This window comes from Bos indicus x Bos taurus, chromosome 2 (genome assembly GCF_003369695.1).
Source record: "Bos indicus x Bos taurus breed Angus x Brahman F1 hybrid chromosome 2, Bos_hybrid_MaternalHap_v2.0, whole genome shotgun sequence".
In the NCBI taxonomy this organism is placed as follows: domain Eukaryota; kingdom Metazoa; phylum Chordata; class Mammalia; order Artiodactyla; family Bovidae; genus Bos; species Bos indicus x Bos taurus.
This window is the reverse complement of record NC_040077.1, coordinates 64,459,503-64,480,316: the sequence shown is the minus strand read 5'-3', so window position 1 is coordinate 64,480,316 and position 20,814 is coordinate 64,459,503. Positions and strand designations below refer to the sequence as shown.

At 39.1% G+C, this 20,814-nt stretch overlaps 1 protein-coding gene across 6 annotated transcripts in view; it reads right to left on the bottom strand.

Annotated features, from left to right (window-relative positions):
• Positions 1-20,814, bottom strand: part of NCKAP5 (NCK associated protein 5) — a 1,219,674-nt gene that overhangs the window by 333,935 nt on the left and 864,925 nt on the right. For all 6 annotated transcript variants that reach the window (XM_027562077.1, XM_027562091.1, XM_027562069.1 and 3 more), the window contains one exon: positions 5,798-5,947. In XM_027562077.1, coding sequence (XP_027417878.1) covers positions 5,798-5,947 — 150 coding nt within the window. The remainder of the gene's footprint in view (positions 1-5,797; positions 5,948-20,814) is intronic.

The window sequence follows — 20,814 nt, the reverse complement described above, 5'->3', positions numbered from 1 at the left end:
TGATGGTACATTTCTTCCCCAAGCCTTGCCTCTCTCAGAAATCTGGAACACCCCACGTTCAGTTACGAAGATCAAAAGCCTAAAAGTCATCCTTGTATCTCATTTTCTCTATATTCCACATCCAATACTTCAGTAATTCTAGTAGGCTTTACTTTTAAAATATTTTCTTATTTGACTATTTCTTGCCAGCATAGCATAGAGAAACTACACAACATGAAATCAAATTCTCACACTTAATCTGATCTTGGGTAAGTTACCCAGCTCGCCTGGAACTCCAGTTTCATTATCTGTAAAATGGGGATACTAATCATATACATCTCACTCCACAGGGTTGCTATGAAGATTACAATAGTGTATATGTGTACATGTGTGAAAATCATTACAAATCCCCACTAGTGCACTGATATTACTGTATAGTTTTATTGTTTTTACTCCCTGTTAGTCCTAAGTTGCCCAACTAGACCAGTCTAATAATATGTTTTGTTTGGAATCTGAAACAACCTCCTACCTGATCTTCTCTACCTCTGTCCTACTGCTGCTGCTAAGTCTGACTTTAGTCACGTCTGACTCTGCGACCCTATGAACTGTAGCCTGCCAGTGTCCTCTGTCCATGGGATTCTCAGCCCACAAACCAGCAAGAATTGTCTTTCTAAAGCACACATCAGATCATGCTACTTCGCTAGTTAAAAATCTTCACTGGCTTTCCTTTCCATGTATCATTATGTTAGAAGTCTTTACTGACCTAGAAGGCTTTAAAGGGTATAGCCTCTGTCTACTTCACTGAACTCAATTTCATTCCAGTTTTCAAATCTTATATCTTATTTCCCTAGGACAAAGTTCTTAGTTCTGTTCCCCTAAATTGTCAAGTTTTCTACCATCTCTGGGCTTTCGCATTTACAATTTCTTCTTGTTCGTCTTCTAGACACTTACACAGCCGTCTCCTTTTTTTTAGTGATATTACCTCCACATGACTCAATATGAGAAGCCATTGGAGATAAATACCTCTCCCATTTCCATCCCCAGAATCTCTACTACTGTATCACCTCACTGTTTCTTATTCAGAGGGTCTTATTTATATATTCCTTGTTTGCTTATTTATTATTTTATTTAAGTTTGTACATTTTGTCTGCATTCCCTGGGGTTGACTGGGGTTGAGGACCATGAAAATTTATCAAATCCCAGTGTCTAGAATAGTGTTTGGCCCATAGAAGGCATTCAGTTAATATCTATTGACTAAAAAATCAACATATAATTGTGATGTGTGGCCAGATTTGAGAATTGCTATTCTAGACTACCTCATTTTAAACAGGAGTTACGATTAACAAGAATGCTTAAGCTTAGCACTTTAATTGTCCTACTTTCATGGAAAGTTTAACTGAGCCAAGAAAGCTATTCACTTTAACACATTTAATTGCCATATTTTTTCTGCACAGAGTAAATCTTTCCTATAAGAAGCTAAGTTCTTCTGACTTCAGGCTGTAGTTAGCTTAGGCTTCAGCATGAACCTGGAGGCTCAAAACTCCCAGATGGTCTCAAGCCAGTCCTTCTGGCTAGAGTCTGAGAATGAGAGACGCAATGGGAGTTGAAAGTGAGTATAGGGATGTCCAGGTTGACTTTTGGTCAAGTACGAAGTTGGTTAATGCATAGGGAGAAAGAGCTCTTTGGTCCATAGGGAGAGGGTTTGGAGACAAGGAATGGTGCATTTCAAAGAACATGCCAAAAGCAAACCTGGAGCCTGAGTCCAAAGCCCAGGAGTAGAGAATAAGGAAGATACAAGGTCAGATCAATGGACTGTGAAGGTCAAGTCTGGGAAGAATCTTTAAATCAATGGTCCGGGATGGGGTAGGAGAAAGGAATGGCAGGGGCCTATGACATGGTGGTGCCATGTCAATGAAAATGGTGAGCTCTATTCTGAGAAAGCAGTCTCTGATAGCAGTCATAGAAATCTAAACTTTTCTTAAAAACAGAAAATACCATACTTAGCACTTAAGAGTTACAGAAAATGTCCAAGCAGCATCCAGATTGCCTATATGGTCCTTGTGGCATAGACATAAAATATATCAAATGGTTTCTCCAGCAGACATCAGGATCCCAAATGAAAATTATCATTTAGACCAAGGGGAAGCAGTTGCTGGGTGGTGATGTGAAGTGCCCTGCTCTTCTGCATCAACACTTGACAAATGCCAAAACCAAGGCACTGAGTAGAGAAAACAACTGCTAAGAGAAGAAAAAAAAAGTGTGACATGCATGTGTATATGAAATTATTATTTTGGCTGCTGGACAAGGAGTTCTTTTTGGAAGGTTAATAAATGTCTTATTTAGCAAAATACCTCGATGAGCCAGGGAACAGTGTGGAATGAGACCATGAACGAGGTACAGAGACCAACAGAGCTCTATGTGACAATATGATGGGGAGTATGGCAAGGGGAGGGGGAACTTGTGAGAAAAAGCTGGTCTCTGCCAGGAGGATTGGAACTGAGAAGTGGCCAGTGAGGAATGCCCAGCAGCTGAGGGACTTGGAGGGAGCGCTCTCTAAAGGGTAAGTGCAAAGCCCTTAGCCTTGGGGACCTTCTGCATGACTACATATTCTTTGTGGGATTGGATTTTTGGGAAAAGTGAGTAAAGTGGGTTCTGTTTCACCTGAGATTGATTCTGAAAGAAGAGGGATTGACAGTTGAATGGTATAGAAACACAGCCCCTGGAATGACCACAAGAGAGAATGACTCAGTAGGCGTGGGAGCACTAGACTTTCTTCAGGCTGGGGGATCTGGTGCTTGGACAACATATACTTAATTCTCAAAGTCTGGGATGACTCGACTATAATCTAGGCTGTTCATTAAAAGATTCATTTTATTCAAGTACAGTTGATTTACAATGTTGTGTTAATTTCTATACAGCAAAGTGATTCAGTTATACATATATATGCATTCTCTTTCATATTCTTTTCCACTTGGTCTATCACAGGGAACTGAATATAGTTCTCTGTGCTATACAGTTGAACCTTGTTGTTTATCCATTCTGTATATAATAGTTTGTATCTGTTATTTCCAAACTCTCAGTCTATCCCTGAATCAGTTCAGGCTGGCTTTGAATAATATTGTGATATTCATCAAGAACATAATATTAGAAGTCAAGTTTGTGTCTCTTCTTTTCTGCACCTATTTGTAGAGCAGAAATGAATGAAATCATCTTTCCATCACTCTGACAATCATAACTCTCTGCTTCCTACCACACCAGGGGCCAAGAGATTAAGGTACAAAAATATGATTGTTTCAAAAATACACTGATGGAAAAGAAAATATTTTTGTCTTTCTAAAATCTTGCTGCACGACATCAAAATTCACCAAAGTAATTTTGAAGCATTATGGTTAATTCACCGGCAATCTTCCAAAAGAGCATTTTGTTAAAGTGTAGAAATCTATGTGGGGGTCTGTGAGCAGCTCTGATTACAGTCTATCAAAATCAGTCTTTTATCGTCTCACAGTAATTGTTAACTTATGCAAAGGGTTCTATACAGAGAACACAAATACTAAATCTTAAAAAATAAAGTAACACAAAATTCTTGAAACAATCAGAGGATGTATAACTGTGTGTGTGTGTTTGTGTATGTGATATGATTTCTTTTTATTATCGGTTTAGGTAGACAATAGTGACTACTATTAGGAGCAAGGAGAGAGTTCTTTACTATTCAGTAAAGAATTTTAGGAAACAAGTCATGACATTGTGACTAGAGAACATTAATTTAGGAAATAAAATATTTTTTTAATTAAAATTGCAGGGCTTAATGGCACTTAGAGATATCATCTATTGCATCCAACTGATCCTGGAGGCAAGAGTTGTTGCCTGAAGTGTAAAGATCTCTGTGAAAGAAAAAAGAAAACAAAAAACTGTTCTCTCTTACTCAGTGAGGGTTTAAAAAACATTTGCTGCCAAAGATATTTTTTAGAAACCTCTTAGCTTGATTAAATAAAATATCCTTCAAAAGTTGTCTCAATGACAATTAGATGAACTAAAAGCAATTCTGACTGTGATCATCAATAAGACTAACAATTTAAGTATGTGGTTCTAGGTAAATTGTAATATCAATTCATTTCTACAATTAAATCCAGTTAATTCAACATCAAGACAAATCTGAGTTCTCAAAACTCTCAGATAACAGCCTCAGTTTCCCTTGAGAAGGCCTTTCTACCTTTCACAGTGATTATCTTGAAAATGACAAATGAGAACCTTTCGGGAAACAGGTGAATATTGGCCCTTTGCTCAAAAGGAACTGCCAGAGGGTCCCTAAGTTGACCTCTCTTCTGCCCCATATGTGACCTCACACACTAAACCTTCAGTTACTCTGGCGTGGAACAGCTGAAGTTTTTCATTCATAGTTCTTGTATTAATGATTGTACTTAGATAAAGAGGAGAAAAATCATGTAAGGAAAGGTAGGGGCCTTGGAGTAGGAGGATAGAAAAGACCACAGGCCAGGCACTGTTGTACAAATATTAACTCACTCAGCCCTCATTACTTCCCTGTAAGGTAAGTTACTATTTTCCCCAGTTTTGCAGTTGAGGCAACAGAGGCATAGAGTCTAATTGATTTGCCCAAGGATTCAAAACTAGAAAATAATAAAACTGAAATTCAAACCAATCTGTGGGAATCTGTCTCCAAAGTCCATAATCTTATTCCTTTCACTTTACTATTGCTGAGGAAATTAAAGTAAAAATGGCATGCATCTAGAGACAACACGGTAAGTTAGGATTAGGGACAGAACTGCAGAAGTCAGTAAAAGAAAAGAAGATCTTCCAAGGTCATGTTTCTTTATATTACCGCAGGAAGTTTCAGGATTCTGTAGACCCTGTGGTGAGAGTGAAAGTTGCTCAGCCGTGTCCAACTCTTTGCGACCCCATGGACTGTAACCCACCAGGCTTCTCTGTCCATAGAATTCTCCAGGCAAGAACACTGGAGCTACATTTTTAGATATTGGCTGAGGCCCCATTGTGCCTAGTTTAAGAAGAGGTGGCCTTACCATAGTCCTTGCTTAAAAATAATTACGTTCCAGTATTATATGCAAACAAAACATTTATTGAAAGGAGGTAAGTCAACTCACAGAACAAGGCATCTTTGCTGGATCTTTCAGCATGTGAACTAATAACTAAAATGCTCTTTGAGGGCTGCTATAAACATTCAGGAATTAATAGCTGAAATGATGTCAAATGCCACTAAGTAACAGACCAGAGGTGTGGAACTGTTTTGAAGGACTACAGCAGTCAAAAACCCTCCTTAAAGTACCCTTAGTGCAACTTCACCTCTATTTATTTATGTTTTATATGTTGAACTTCAGCATAAGCTTTTTCTGTTTTTTGAAGAAATAGCTCTACTGCTTAACATTATTTTTCTTATAATTGTCCTTACACAGTATTCAATAGTTTGTTTATTCATTCATTTATTCAATCATTAGGTATTGGGAAAATAAAGCAAGAATATCACTCAGCCTTCCTTCAAGGAACTTGCAATTTTAGGGAAACTGATCTAGTTTGAGGGCCATACAGAATTTAAGATGAATTCTTGTCTTATGTACTCTTTTCAAGGCAAGACAGTCATAGTTACTAGGTTAGGACTCATTCAGTGAAACAAATGTTAACGTTATACTCATCATTGACAAAGGCATCTCAATGGCAGCTACTAGATCCTATTAGTCTGGGAGAACTAAGAAAGGGAGATTTATCCTTTCTCAAAAGCAGTGCCAATAAAAGAAGTAGAATGCGGTTATTTTTCTTTAAACGTGTAGAAAATGGTTCCATTTCTTACCTCTAGAGCTTTCAATCTTTCTAACAGCCATTTGGTCTTGCCTTTCCCCTCATCTGCACTGCTCCCTTCACTCCTTGAGTCCTCATCTAGCGCCATGTGACGGCCTTCCAAAGCCGCCTTGTGTTTTCGCTCTTCTTCTGACAGTTTTTCCTGAAGCAAGAAAGAATTGTTGTTTTTAGTAATCTTCACTGAAAAATAAGAAAGAGTTTAAGGCTGAAAAGTCTGGAACCTTCCCACTCTTTTTGCTTTCTTTCCAGGGCTGAGGTAGAGAAAATTTTGCTAAACAAATTCTGAGTGGTGCTTGTATTAGTGGTGCTTAATACTATAAACACAAGAGATAACTTTAATGAATTTTGGCAGGTCAAGTCATTGGGTTACCACCACTGAATGCACATGTCCTCTGCCCTGCTGGAGAAGTGACTGAGCCCACAAAGTTGTAGGTGAAGTCATGTGGTTAATTCACTCAGATCTGCACCGTGAAAGTCAGCTCTGCTCTAAACTGCGGGAAAGTCAGTCAGTCTTGATACCTGTGAATAGCTTAGTTCCGCAAAAGAAGATCATCAAAGTCACTGGACGTGCAACCAGTATAAGGTAAAAGAAAATATGACAAAATATCTAAATGGTAAAGATCTCAGAATTCTATGCTGAAACCACTTAGTTCCTTCTGCTCAATAATGACATGGCTCTTAAGGGCCCTATATAGAGCCCCCTTTCTAGAAACTACTTCGGGATCTGTAGTATAGCCTTGAGGCAGACATAAAATGTTATCTTGCCTGGCCTCCCTGTTTGTTGGTGGCTCCTTACTCAACCCTGTCACTTGCAGCTTTTTGGAAGTTGGGAAGTATTAATTTCAGCCTCATGACTGGCTCTTGCTTTCAAGGTAAAAATAAATGTCAAGAGCATATCATATGAAAAAAAGATATCTCATCCACTTTTATACATACATCAAGACACTGTGCTACAGAATCTGGTGTCATCATTCCATCACGCTTTTTAACTCTAACCAGAATGCTGTAGAAATCTTTGTATTGATACAGCTGGTTGCCAACCATGTGGGCTAAACTGGATTTCAGTGGTGAGAGGTTTCTTTATATTCAGCACTAGACTGATATCATTTGCAAATATAAAAGTATTAAGAGATAGGATTCTTAAAAAACCCACTGGGAAAAGAACAGCATAAGCAGGAAAAAAAACAAACAAACAGGTTTTTTAACTGTGTCCATAAAAGTGTTTTGCATGTTCTGAAATTATTTAACTTCTTTTTTGAAAATAAAATATGAAGGAAAAAATTCGATGTGTATGTACACATGTATAAGTATACTTGCATGTATAAATACATAAAACATTGGAGACTATATAGAAACTTAACCCATGTTAATCTGTTTCCTAACATATTTCAAGATATAATTTCCATTTCTTTATATAAATGTGCAATTGACTAAGCAGGTGATAGCTCTTTATAAAATCCGGCCTGGGTGTATCCACATACAATGTACAGGTGTGTCCACTTTTGTAGCTGGAGTTAGTTCGGTTCAGATACAAGCTCAACAAGTTTAAAGTGCAGATCCCCAAGCCAAGACAAACATCCAGGACTGTATTTTTATAGCTTTGATTCTTTAAGGTTTGTTCACTCATCAGACCTTTATTTCCATGATGACTTGAAATCTGCAGTTACAACTCAATTTATAAATACAATATTGTAAAGTAAAAAAAAAAAAAGAAATAAAGAGGTCCTTCTATTTCTCTTTTAAGATTTGAGAGCACTATACTTAAATGCTAAATTGGGATTACAAAGCAAGCTTTAAAAAAATATATCATCTACCACTATTTCTATGTGTGTGTATATGCACAGAAGTAATTAGGATTCTACTTAATTAAATAGAATTATTCTATCTAATTAAAACAAACAAAGAAAAGTCATTGGTATAAACTGAAAGCCAAAAGACTTTGGGATATGGCAGCCAGATCCCACATCTACCATTTATCAGCTTTGCAAATAATATTGGGCAAACTACTTAATTTCAATAATTCTTGGTGTCTTTGTCTCCTAAATGCTTAAATGAGGTTAACAGCCTCACACATAACATGCACACATCTACAGTCAATTCTCATTATTCATGATAGTTGTGTTCACTGAATTAACAAATACTGAATCATTGCTCCTAGGGGAGATATAGGGTTAGGTTTCTGGAAGCCTTTGGTTGCAACAGTTTCATCACTAATCAATACGTAATCTTGTTTTATGAGTGTTTCTATTTAAAGACATCTTGTTTAATATATATTGTTGATTAATTTGCACTGAACTAACCACAAAAGGCACTATAACTCATGCTCAAACAAAGCTTATCTAATAGCCATTTTCTCCAGGAGGCACATCACAGCCTTCTTGCACTTCGGAAAATTAGATAGCAGTTCACACCATGTTTGGGGACTATTTTCAACAGTGAGACCACTCACAAAAAAATATAAAAAAGTGGCACTAAACAGAGTGTTAAAGGACACATTTCCAGTGGGAGAGCTGAAAAAAGAAGGCAGGACATTGCTTTGGTTGACCTAAGCTGGGATAATACAGGTATTGAATAACTTAAAGCTTTCACCCCTCTGCAAATGTCCATGAATAACCATGAAAGCACAGCAGGCTTTCATTTTGGGGTTGCAAATAAATTTTCGGTAGTAAGTGAATTCAGAAAGTCCAAAAATAATGAGGACTGGCTATATGTATGCATACACTCACATTAAAGTGTCTAGGCACAGTGCCTAAATATTATTATATGAACAAACTGGACACAATTCAGGATAGTATAGATTATATATGAGTATTTAGGTTACATAAAATTCAAGGGTCACTTTACATAATTGAAGAAAGGGTGATCAATGATGACTGGGAGGAGTGATTTTGTGGAAATGGAAATGACTTATGCTTTGGTGGAGTGATACCACTTGAATAGGTAGAGAGGCATAGGATGGGAGTTCTGGTTAAAGAGAACATTGGAACAAAGGCCCCCAGTCAGGAATGCATTTTGTCCTTATTGGTTCATGAGGAAACCGGTTTGATTATCTTGCAAGAAAAACTGAGAGGCAGGTAATAGAACTGGAGAGTAAAAGAAAAGGGTTACTGGAAATGAGAAAGAAAAATTCAGATATCATTCATTAATTCATTTATTTATCCTATAAATGTTTCTTAAACACAAAGTATTGGACATTTGATAGTCTAGTACTAGAGGTATGGCAAACAAGACAAAGTTTCTATACTCTATGAATTTGTATCCTACGTGTGGGAAACACAATCAACTCCAAGTCAAATCAGTAAGCTCTATAACTGCAGCCAGTGGTATGTTTAGGGACAATATGAGATACGGTGTCATCAGTGTAAGGCATGTCTGAGGAGGTGGTCATTTAAGCTGAGACCAAATGATGGGAAGCAAGCAGCTGGACAATGGTCTGGGAGAGAAACACTTCAGGTAGAAGAAACAGCAAAGCAAGTACCCAGTGGCAGGGCTAAGCTTGTCTTGCTGACCAGTTGAGGGAGAGTCTATGTGATGGAGCACAGGAACTCTTAAGAGTAAAGAACAGCACAGAATGAGATTAGAGAGAACATGGCAGTCTTTCAAGGCATGGAAAGGGGGTTTGGTTCTATTTTAAGTGCAGTAAAGAGGAACTGGAGGCTAAGTAGGGGAGTGATAAGTTCTGGTTTACATTTTAGAAATGGCATCTTAACTGCTACAATGGACAATGGGCTGTGGAAGGAAGGAGCCAGGAGACCAGCTGGGAGGGTTTTCTACAAGAAAGAATAAAAATTAGGAATGCTCTGAAAGTATTGGATGGGAACTCACCAAAACCAGTTCTCATACTGGATGGTAGGCCAGACGCCCTGGATTTAAAATCCTGGTTTTACAATTGTGCCCCTTGCCGGGCAAAACATTCAATCTTTTCAATTCCTCACTTACCCCCAGATACAAAATGAAATGGATGGACTAAATGTCCCTTGCAATATAAAGGTTCTAAGAATTCAATTATTCAAGACACAACTTTCAGGGAGGAAAAGTTATTAATATGCTCAATGGTAACAGAAATGACAAGAATGACAAGAGGACACAAAAAGGACCTCTACGTTTTGTAATAAGAAGGCTGTTAGTGGGAACTTGAGAGCTATTTGACTCAAGTGCGATGATGGTAACCAAATTGTCAGTGGTTATGCAAAAAGTGAAAAGAGAAAATAGCAGCAATTTTCTCAGATGCTTATTTGAAAGAGTGGCAGGGAAGGAAAGGAAATATAAAGAACTACAGCCAAAGAGCATTGAAGAGACAAGTGGAAACCTTGATTTCAAGATGCAGAAAATTGAGTTGTTTGAAGAAATAAAGAGAACAGGTGGAACTAAAGAGATGCTAGCAAATGTGGTATGAAGATAGGAAGAGATCTCCCAAGCAGAGAAGGCAGAGCATTTCGAAGGGCTTTGAAGGAAAAGTCAATGTTTTTTTTTTAATGTAGTTCCCTGCAAAATATCATGTCACAGCGTAATCTCCCAGTTAGTACTGCTAAGTCCTTAGTTAGTGTCTAGCCTGAGTTCTTAAAGAACAAGGATTAAAATGCACGTAGTCCATTTGAGACATGCAAAAAACATCAGTTTGGAAGTGACTTAAGCAAGGGAGCCACTGGGGGCATATTACTAACCAACTGAAGTTAAATCCATGGAAACTCAGGGAAATGGAACAAAACACAGAGCTCAGAATCATCCCACCCTAGGGCTAAGGGTGTATGTGTGTGTGTGCTCAGTCACGTCTGACTCTTGTGACCCCAGAGACAGTCACCTGCCGGACTCCTCTGTCCATGGGATTCTCCAGGCAATAATACTAGAGTGGGTTGCCATTTCCTTCTCCAGGGGATCTTCTCAACCTAGGAATCAAACCCAGGCCTCCTGCATTATAGGCAGACTCTTTACCAACTGCAAGGGAGTTGGGACATTCATGCACCAACCTCCAAAGAATCAGTAATTGGGGGCGGCTCCTGGGGTGTCAGTCTCCAGGCTGCCACAGGCAGTAAGGTTTTTAAAAATACTTCTCACATAAAAGCGCTCTTCAACACACACACTGATAGCTAGAGATCTCGGGAGCACTCTGGATGACTTTGGGGTATGGGCAGAGCGTCGTCAATGTCCTCTACAAGCAGAGAGGAGATTTGTGACTGCTTTATATGGCCCCACCAGGAAAGAAAGCCACATTTGTACATTTCTCAGGCTTAAACACACATTTTATTGTGTTTCAATTCTATTAATAAAATGCCCTAAAATCAATCCAGTAAGCGCTATAGAGTTATCCATCCTATCCTTTTCTTTACTCTTGTCTCTTTAAGCACATACCAATGAGAGTGTTGGAGTGTAATGTAATATTGAGGAGGAAGACAAATGGAAAGGACATATTAAGTAAACAGATGAGCAAAAGAGGAAAATAGGTGGAGAGAAACAAGGAGAAGGGGGAGTTGTGGGAGAGTTGGACGGCTAAACCCCACTGACAGATGACTACTGTCAATTTCAGACAGGACAGCTCTTGGATTTATACTATGCTTAAAAAGCATGACCATATTTTAAAAAATTAAGTACATGAATTCTATACACACATAAATAACCCATTTCAACCAGAAATATTAGTCTCTTTTCTATTAATAATTAATCTCCTGTGATTTACCTGGTAAAAAGAGAGCAGGACAGAGGTCAGAAACATATTTTAAATAAAATATATTCTTCATATAAACCTCTAACAGGAAAACAATACAAATGAGCCAAGTCCACTCCTGAGAATGGCAAACTGTGAAGAGAATAAGTTGATTCCAGAGGTGACCTGTTTTCATGTTTCAGTCCTTTATGGACTTTAATCAGCAGTGAATTCTATAAAAGTGAGGCCACCACAAAACACTTTCACTCCCCACATATTTCATATATGGTTGAGACCATAAGCTTGTTGCTCTCAACAAATACCAGCGGGTATGCAGGAAGTTAAAGATTTAGAAGTTCAGTTAGTATCCAAGGGTTTAAATCAAACTCTGGCTTGAAGGTACATAAAGCAATCCTCGGAGCTATAAGTTTCTTTAAGCGGTTACCAGGGCAATGATTCACCTGTGGGGCAGCCCTTATCTTTTGTTCTCACGTAGTCAGCATCATCAGACCTATGTAAAATAATACTGATCAACACAAAGCTCTCAGGTGCACCAGCTCAGCTCAGACAGATGACAGTCCGGGGGGCTCCGTTAGTTCAAAGAGCAGGCAGGACAGCCCCTTACGGATGGCCAGCTACTATCCAAAAACATCATTGAGGAAAGTGATCATAAGACCCTGCTTCCAAATTATGTCCTATTCATCTTTTGGTCACCAGCTTCCCCTAGCCCAGCACAATGGGATTCAGGCATTCATGAAGTCATCTTACTTTATAACTAATTAATTAATCCATCCATCCAATACATATGTACTGAGTAGCTTTTGTATGCCAGGCACTGTGGAAGATGCCAGAGGTAGAAAGGTGAATAAAAACACATGTGGAGCCTGTGTTCATGAAGCTTAGAGTCTTGTAGAAGGAGACAGTAATCAAAATGTCACCAGCAAATATAAAATAACACTGCGATGTGTGCTGGGAAGAAGAGATTCCAGGAGCTCTGAAAAATCATTACTAGAGGGATGCCAGAGAGGTTAGGAAAGCCAATGCTCATGTTTACCACCATGGCAGTTAACCAGGAAATGCCCATGAGGTTGGGGAGGGAGAGAGAAATTTTTAAAAAGTCTGAAAGGAGGTATGTGTAACTGGGGAGGAAAGTGAAGCTCAGTGGACTAATGAGACCATGCCACAGGCCAAGGAACGTTGCCTTTACTCCAAGGGCAATAAGAAGCCATGGACTGTTTTCATGCACGTGTGTGTGTGTGTGCACATGCACACACATGATACAGGGTGGGGGAAGTTGACAAGACAGGATCTGTTTTCTAAAATAGATCCCTGGTCAAGTGTGGAGGATGGATTGGAGTGAGGTTAACATAGACGTGGGGAAAATAAGATGCTACTGCAATAGTCAAAACAGGAGTTTGGATGATTAAAGTGACAATTTCACAAAATGAGACCTCATAGTCTGTAATTATCTTATGATTTTGATTCTTTAATATGCAGTTACTCCAAGAATGACAAATACTAAAATTTCCTTAGGTCACTGTTGTTGGCTGGCATCAGTCAGTCATTGATCAATGGGTGTGGGGAGCAAAGTGTGGCTTCTTTAAAATGCAGATACCTTGGCCAACTTTGGCCCCAGTGGATTACAATATCTAGGAGTGAGGCCAGGGATCTGTAATTTTAGAAAGCACCTCAGGTAATACTAATCTACGTCCAAATTTAAGAGCCTCTGGACAAAGATGCTTCAATATATAAGATAAATCATTTTTACTTTAGATGAGCTTTTGAGGTTGTCCATTTGATTTAATTCTTACAATTATTCTACAGAATAAACAGAATAATTATAAGAATGTTGCAGAATTGCCTGGTGTACAAGCTTGGCCTTAACATGGTGGCACTGCTGCCTTCCAGCCCATCAACTGGGGGAGTGACATTAGGTCTGAGCCCAGGACTGCGAGGATCATTAAAGATCAAAAATTTGGGCAAAGGGGAAAGGCAGTGTATGCCACATGTGGACAAAACTTGGTATTCCATTTGACAGGATAAAGGGAGCGTCAGCCTCCTCTGTTTCTTGAGGGCCATCAAATTCCATCTCACTGTGATCTATTCTAATCCAGAGTGGGAAGAGACCCATTTTAGTTTTAGAACAAATAGAAATAAAAAATTTACATTCCAGTCCTAACTCTGCCGCTAACCAGCTGTGTGATTTTAGTCAAGTCACATAACTTCTCTGTCCCTTAATTTCCTCATCTGTGAATAGAATATACAGAAATAGACTGTCTCAAAGGTCCCTCCTAGCTTTAAATGTGTACGATTTTGATCATCTGTAAAAACTCAATTTAGAAGAATAAGTATTTAAATACTACTGAAGTTCAGGAATGTTAATACAGAATGCCATTAAGGTTAGATCTGTCTAGGTAATAAAATCTGTTTGCTTCTTTCCAGAGTGTGTGTCTGTCTTCCTTGGGTAAAAACCTCCCCCACACTTTTTTTTTTTTTTCTGTATACTTCTCTTGGGCCCTAGGATAGACATCACCTAATATAATCTTTGCATTTTTTTCTTTTTTTGCATTTAGCATGTTTCATTCTCTGTCTGTAAGAAAGGAAAGACCTGGTAAGCAATATTAAGGGAGAATTTAGTGAAAGATACTTGTAACACTCACAGGAAATCATGCCCAACATGAGTCCTGTATGTGAAAAGAGTCTTTGCTTAGAGGAGGAATGATTTCAAGTATCTTATGGTTGCAAGTATTTTTTTTTTGAAATCACCCATCTCTCTATTTTTATTATTTTTAATTCTGATGGTCAACACAAAGCCAATATACAGAAACTCTGCATATGTGGTAATAATAGTTATACTGTATTCCAGGTCATTCATTATTTTTCTAAAGGAGATTGTCCTTAGCTCCTACCATGAAAAGGAAGGAAGGAAGAAGGGAGGAAGAGAGTGAAGAGAGGAAGAGGAAGGGAAGGGAAAAGACCCACCTCAAATACACACAGTGTTCTAACTTGAAGATGGCAAAATGAAACCATGGGGATATGAAGAGATAACTATCTAACTCTGGAAAGACAGTCAGTCAAGGAAGCTGGAACATGTTTTTCATTTTGGATATCCAGCCATGTGTTAAATATCTGCCTACTAATTCATAGTAAAAATATAAAAATACATAATTTAAGACTGATCACATAAGGAAGAGACTTGGGTGGTATCAGCATAAAACATTAAGCCCTTTCCAGAACACAAAAGACATAAATAGCATCTAATGTTTGTAGAACACTTCAGAGTTAAGCCAAATCACCTCATGCATATCATTTAACATACTCACTGCCATGGGGACATAACACAAACAGCCTGGGATCCCTTTATAGATAAGAAAACAGGTTCCAATAGGTTGCAAAAGTATAACTGTTAGTCGCTCAGTTGTGTTCAACTCTTTGTGACCCCATGGACTGTAGCCCCAAGGCTCCTCTATCTCTCTAGGCAAGAATACTGGAGTGGCTTGCCAAGCCCCTCTCCAGGGGATCTTCCTAATTCAGGAACTGAACTCAGTTCTCCTGCACTGTAGGTAGATCCATTACCATCTGAGCTGCTAGGGAAGGCCAATAGGTTACAGAGTCCTGTTAATATTTAGTGGCAGAGCCAGAATTTAATTACAGTGCAATTTCAAATGTCATGCTCTTTCTACAGGCCCAGTTACTTCTTTTGGACTTTCCCATGTACCTATAGATCTATCCCTACTGCTAATTCTATCTGAGAATCTGTGATCGTTATCCAACTGTGGGCCATGCTGCGAGACCACGTCTTTCCAAGGTTCCCTGGTCATTTATCTAGGGAGCAGGTGATTTTATCAGAGACGTTGGATCTGGCCTCAGATGACTATCAGCACGGTAGATTTAACAAACCACAACCATTTCCATAGTTAATAATGATTCAATTACTTCAAAACAGAAACATTTACCTACTATAAGAAAAATGAAAATGTAGAGGCCAGTCATCTAGCTGACAGCTGTCCCATTGAGCCCCGGTGGCTTCAGCCTCTGATTTACTTACTCATTTGTTGTCTGGTTGTGGGGAGGGTGCACAGAATATATCGCCACTTTAGCTAGCACTTCGGCAAACACCATAACAACATTCCCAGGGATTGCTAGCAGCTTTTGTTCAGGACTAGCATACTAAATTTTACTGGGGAAACATAACGTCAGATAAATCACAGGGTTTTAAAAGAACATCCAATTTGTTCACAGTTTAACATTAGTACTGTCAGGCAAAACATATAAAACTCTTCTTTTTCATCCCTGGATTTGACTTACAAAGTGAACTCAGCACACAGTAAAATCCCCAAGATTAAATGTGCATGATGGATAAGAGAACAAAGTATTTTCTTTATGTCTCTAATATGAACCACGACCATTGGCATATCAATTCATATCTACTCCACATTATTCTTCACTCAAAACACTCCTCAATACTGCCAACTGTCTTCCATATTGAACAACTCTGTGAAGGTACACTAATAAATTTTCAGATGATGCTTTTATTGCCTGTTCCATCTATCAGCAACATTTATTTCCTTTAAAAAAAAGTTCAATTCCAAAAACACTTTAAAGGAAAACTCTACTGTGGAATAGGATGATGTGAAAAAGTGAGCTGTAATTTTCATTATAGGCATGCTTCAGGTGGTAAGAAATCTAAAAAAAAAAAAAAGCAACAGAAATGATGTCCTTGTAGCCCATAAATAGTTGTCTGAGTGTAACTCAAGCAGAAGGAAATCAAAAATGCTAAGAATGTTATGCAGGTGGAGAATTTCAGTAGTCAGTGGCTACACTTAAATGCTTGGACATCACTAAATATAATTCATAAGTTAACATCAAAATTTGCATTCAAAATCTCTTTTTCCTCTTCTGCTCCCTTTCTCCCATCTTCCTAGCTTTCAGAGAGAATTCATGGAACAAGAGAGCCAGATAGCCACCAGAGGAAAGAGCTTGGGCTCAGCAAAGGCCATCCTAAAACGAACAAATTATTCAGTCCTTAACTAGTTAGTGGGCTTCCCTGGTGGCTCAGAGGTTAAAGTGTCTGCCTGCAATGTGGGAGACCTGGGTTTGATCCCTGGGTTGGGAAGATCCCCTGGAGAAGGAAATGGCAACCCACTCCAGTATTCCTGCCTGAAGAATCCCATGGACAGAGGAGCCTGGTGGGCTACATTCCACAGGGTCGAGAAGAGTCAGACACGACTGAGCAACTTCACTCACTCACTAACTAGTTAGTGGTGGGTGGGTGCCTATATTACTGATGTCTTTATATACATCACAACAGTCATATGTTTGCAATTCCCAGACAGAATTTTAAAGAAAATTTAAGCAATTAAAAAATATTTCTATCTCACTGTTCCCATAAATATATAGTGTCAGAAAACCAACATATCCAAATTTTTGTTTCAGAAAATATGATCAATACTATATGTATTCTTATTTTGACAATTATTGCCAGGTCCATATTTATATATCATCTGAGTTTGTTAAACTGAACTGAACTGACAAGTCTCTCCTAAGAAACAATTAAGTGTTCAAATACAATATTATTATTATAAATAATAGTTCAAAGCAAAGACATCACTTTGCTGACAAAGGTGCACATAGTCAAAGCTATAGTTTTTCCAGCAGTCATGTACAAATGTGAGAGATGGACCATAAAGAAGGCTGAGCACCAAAGAATCAATGCTTTCAAAATGTAGTGCTGGACTGTTTACAATAGCAAGGACATGGAAGCAACCTAGATGTCCATTGGCAGATGAATGGATAAGAAAGCTGTGGTACATATAAACAATGGAATATTACTCAGCTATTAAAAAGAATGCATTTGAATCAGTTCTAATCAGGTGGATGAAACTGGAGCCTATTATACAGAGTGAAGTAAGTCAGAAAGAAAAAACATCAATACAGTATATTAACACATATATATGGAATTTAGAAAGATGGTAAAGATGACCCTATATGCGAGCCATCAAAAGAGACACAGATGTAAAGAACAGACTTTTGGACTCTGTGGGAGAAGGTGAGGGTGGGATGATTTGAGAGAATAGCATTGAATCATGTATGTGAAATAGATTGCCAGTCCAGGTTCAATGCATGAGACAGGGTGCTCAGGGCTGGTGCACTGGGATGACCCTGAGGGATGGGATGGGGAGGGAGGTGGGAGGGAGGTTCAGGATGGGGAACACATGTACACCCATGACTGATTCATGTCAATGTATGGCAGAACTCACTACAATACTGTAAAGTAATTAGCCTCCAATTAAAATAAATAAATTAAAAAAATTTGGAATTCACGTATGACAACCTGAAAAAAAAAATAAATGTAGTGCTGGAGAAATGTCTTGAGAGTCCCTTGGACAGCAAGGAGACCAAAGCAGTCAATCCTAAAGGAAATCAACCCTGAATATTTATTGGAAGGACTGATGCTGAAGCTGGAGCTCAGCATCCAGCTGATACTTAGGCCACCTGATGCAAAGAGCTGACTCATTGGAAAAGACTCTGATGCTGGGAGGGATTGGGGGCAGGAGGAGAAGGGGATGACAGAGGGTGAGACTGTTGGATGGCATCACCAACTCAATGGACATGAGTTTGAGCAAACTCCAGGAGATAATGAAGGACAGGAGAGCCTGGGATGCTGTAGCCCATGGGGTTGCAGAGTCAGACATGACTTAGCGACTGAACAACATGGAGAAGAAAACTTATCATTTCAAATTCAATAAATAGATGTTATATGCAGTTCACTAGGTCCCAGTTACAACGTAAGACTCTTGGGGGTTGGAATGTTTTATAAACCACATCCCCATCATCATACAAAAGGCATTCAATTTTGTCCAATGTTGTTGGCATGATGATGTTGAATAAGGAATGCTGCTGCTACTTCTTCTAAGTTGCTTCAATCATGTCTGAATCCGTGCGACCCCATAGATGGCAGCCCACCAGGCTCCCCTATCCCTGGGATTCTCCAGGCAAGAACACTGGAGTGGGTTGCCATTTCCTCCTCCAATGCATGAAAGTGAAAAGTGAAAGTGAAGTTGCTCAGTCGTGTCCAACTCTTAGCGACCCCATGGACTGCAGCCCACCAGGCTCCTCCGCCCATGGGATTCTCCAGGCAAGAGTACTGGAGTGGGTTGCCATTGACTTCTCCAATGCTTGAAAGTGAAAAGTGAAAGTGAAGTTGCTCAGTCGTGTCCAACTCTTAGCGACCCCATGGACTGCAGCCTACCAGTCTCCTCTGTCCATGGGATTTTCCAGGCAAGAGTACTGAGTGGGTGAATAAGGAATGACATCACCCCAATTTACTTCTGATGACACTGTGCTCAAGCTTAATGCTGAACTACCTAAATATTCTTAAGTACTTTCAACAGAAAACTATTTTAAGCCAGTATTTTGCTAATAGAAACAAGAAGCAACGGACTGATGGAATATTTGCAAAATAGGTAAAGCACCACTATATTGATTTCCACTCCAAGAAAATAAGATTTTGCTTGTTTATCCTTTAAGGGACAGCGCACCACAAGGATCTCACCCAGAAGCCCATATTTTATGCCATGTAACTATCTATCCTAAAGTGCCCTGGGAGTTTCTGGAGACTCACACACTCCTAATCAAGATACTCAGTTCCTCCCTGCTTCCTCTTTCCTGGAGTTACCTAAAAGAAAAGCTCTAATGAGGTGCATTAGTTGTACTTTTGAAAGTCAGAGATGAATTATCTAGTTAATTCTCTTGGGGGCTCATGTCAGAACAGAGAGTAGCTTCACTTATTTGCACCTAAATGGAACTTTAAGATAAAGCAAGAATATTACATTTTTTTCTAATAAAATTTACATAATACCTGCTCTCTGTAGTCAGGCAAAACCCAAGGCACAGCATAGGGCCCAATTGTTTGAGGATTTTACAGAAGAAATTTTGCTAGCAATATTGTCCTGGTATGCTTTTTAACATTAAAACTCTTATTTTTATCCCTAACCCCTGAAAGCAGCAGAAAGCTATCACTTGAGGTGCTTCTTTGTCACTGAGTGGGATGTACATCCTGACAAGCTGCTCACAGCCACAGTGGGTGTACACAGACAAAGAGCTACTTGGTGAAGACACCTGTAACCCTGCCAGATGATTCATCTTGGTAAAAGAGGGAAGGCAATTCAGATAAATTAGCAAGAAATAAGCATGATTCTAAGAGACAATCAGAAAAATCAGAATACACACACTCACACACATATACACAAAAGTAATATTAATATAAATGTGAATCAAAAACTTAAGAGTAAGCATTTTCTTCATGCAAAACCTGTAATTTAGAAAGTAATGAACCAGACATGTTTTGGTGCCTGAGACAAAGGCCAGAGGTCTCCAAACTTACTCCTGCATCCCATAGATGGTCACCTCAGTACTAAGCCATTTTATATTGCCATAGGGAGGGAGGAGCTGATTTCTCATCCCAGCTGTGCCACTCATGGGCAGTGGTGCCTTAGTAAAGCCCCTGGTTATCAGTGACATTGTTTCCTCATGTGCAAAATGATGTAGCTGGATATTGGAGGAAACTTTCCTCTTTCTGAGCACCTTAGACTTGCTAAATATCCTGATCATCTCTATATACTTACTGACTTTCATGTGTCACACCACAACTGATTCCTTAGAAAATCATGAAAACAAAGGCTGGCTACCCTATACACAGCAACATCACAATGAACAGTTGGTAAAAAATGGCCTATGTTCTTGGCTGCCCAAGATGGTCCAACCCCTTCCAAGCAGCCCTGGGTTTCCAAGATACCAAGTTACCCCTTTACTGACTTTTCCCATTACTAAAGACACTTGCCCAGAAGCACTGTGGCTGTAGCTCTTGCTACCTGGTAAAGCTGCCCAGTTTTCTCAGCCTCTCAGCCCATCAAACTCAGCTGGCTTTGTGTGTCCACAATGATCTCAGACTCTGATAAAAGAGTCAAAAGCAATTATAGTTCAGCTCACTCTGGAAAATCAGCTCCAAGTGAAAGGTTTTGAATTTGTTAGGCTGAGAGAAGTTTGAGGAACTCATTTTGAGGATCAGCCTTTAGGGCCCAGCTGACCACATTCTTGCTTACAAGTTTATACCGTCCCTTCCAGGGCCTGACTTGCATTATGCCAAGCACAAAGACTTAGTTTGGTAATTCTCTAAAACTACCAAATCGTTAGAATTTTTGAAAAGGAAAATAAGCCTCAAGTTCACTTAACATGCAACACTAATTAGGATGAATTTAGAATCTTCTCTTTTTTCTTTGTGCTCACGGGTCCCTCCTATTTATGCAAATGAAATAATTTTCCATTTCCAGCAAGGCCTTCCTACCAGCAGAGTTTTCCTCAACACT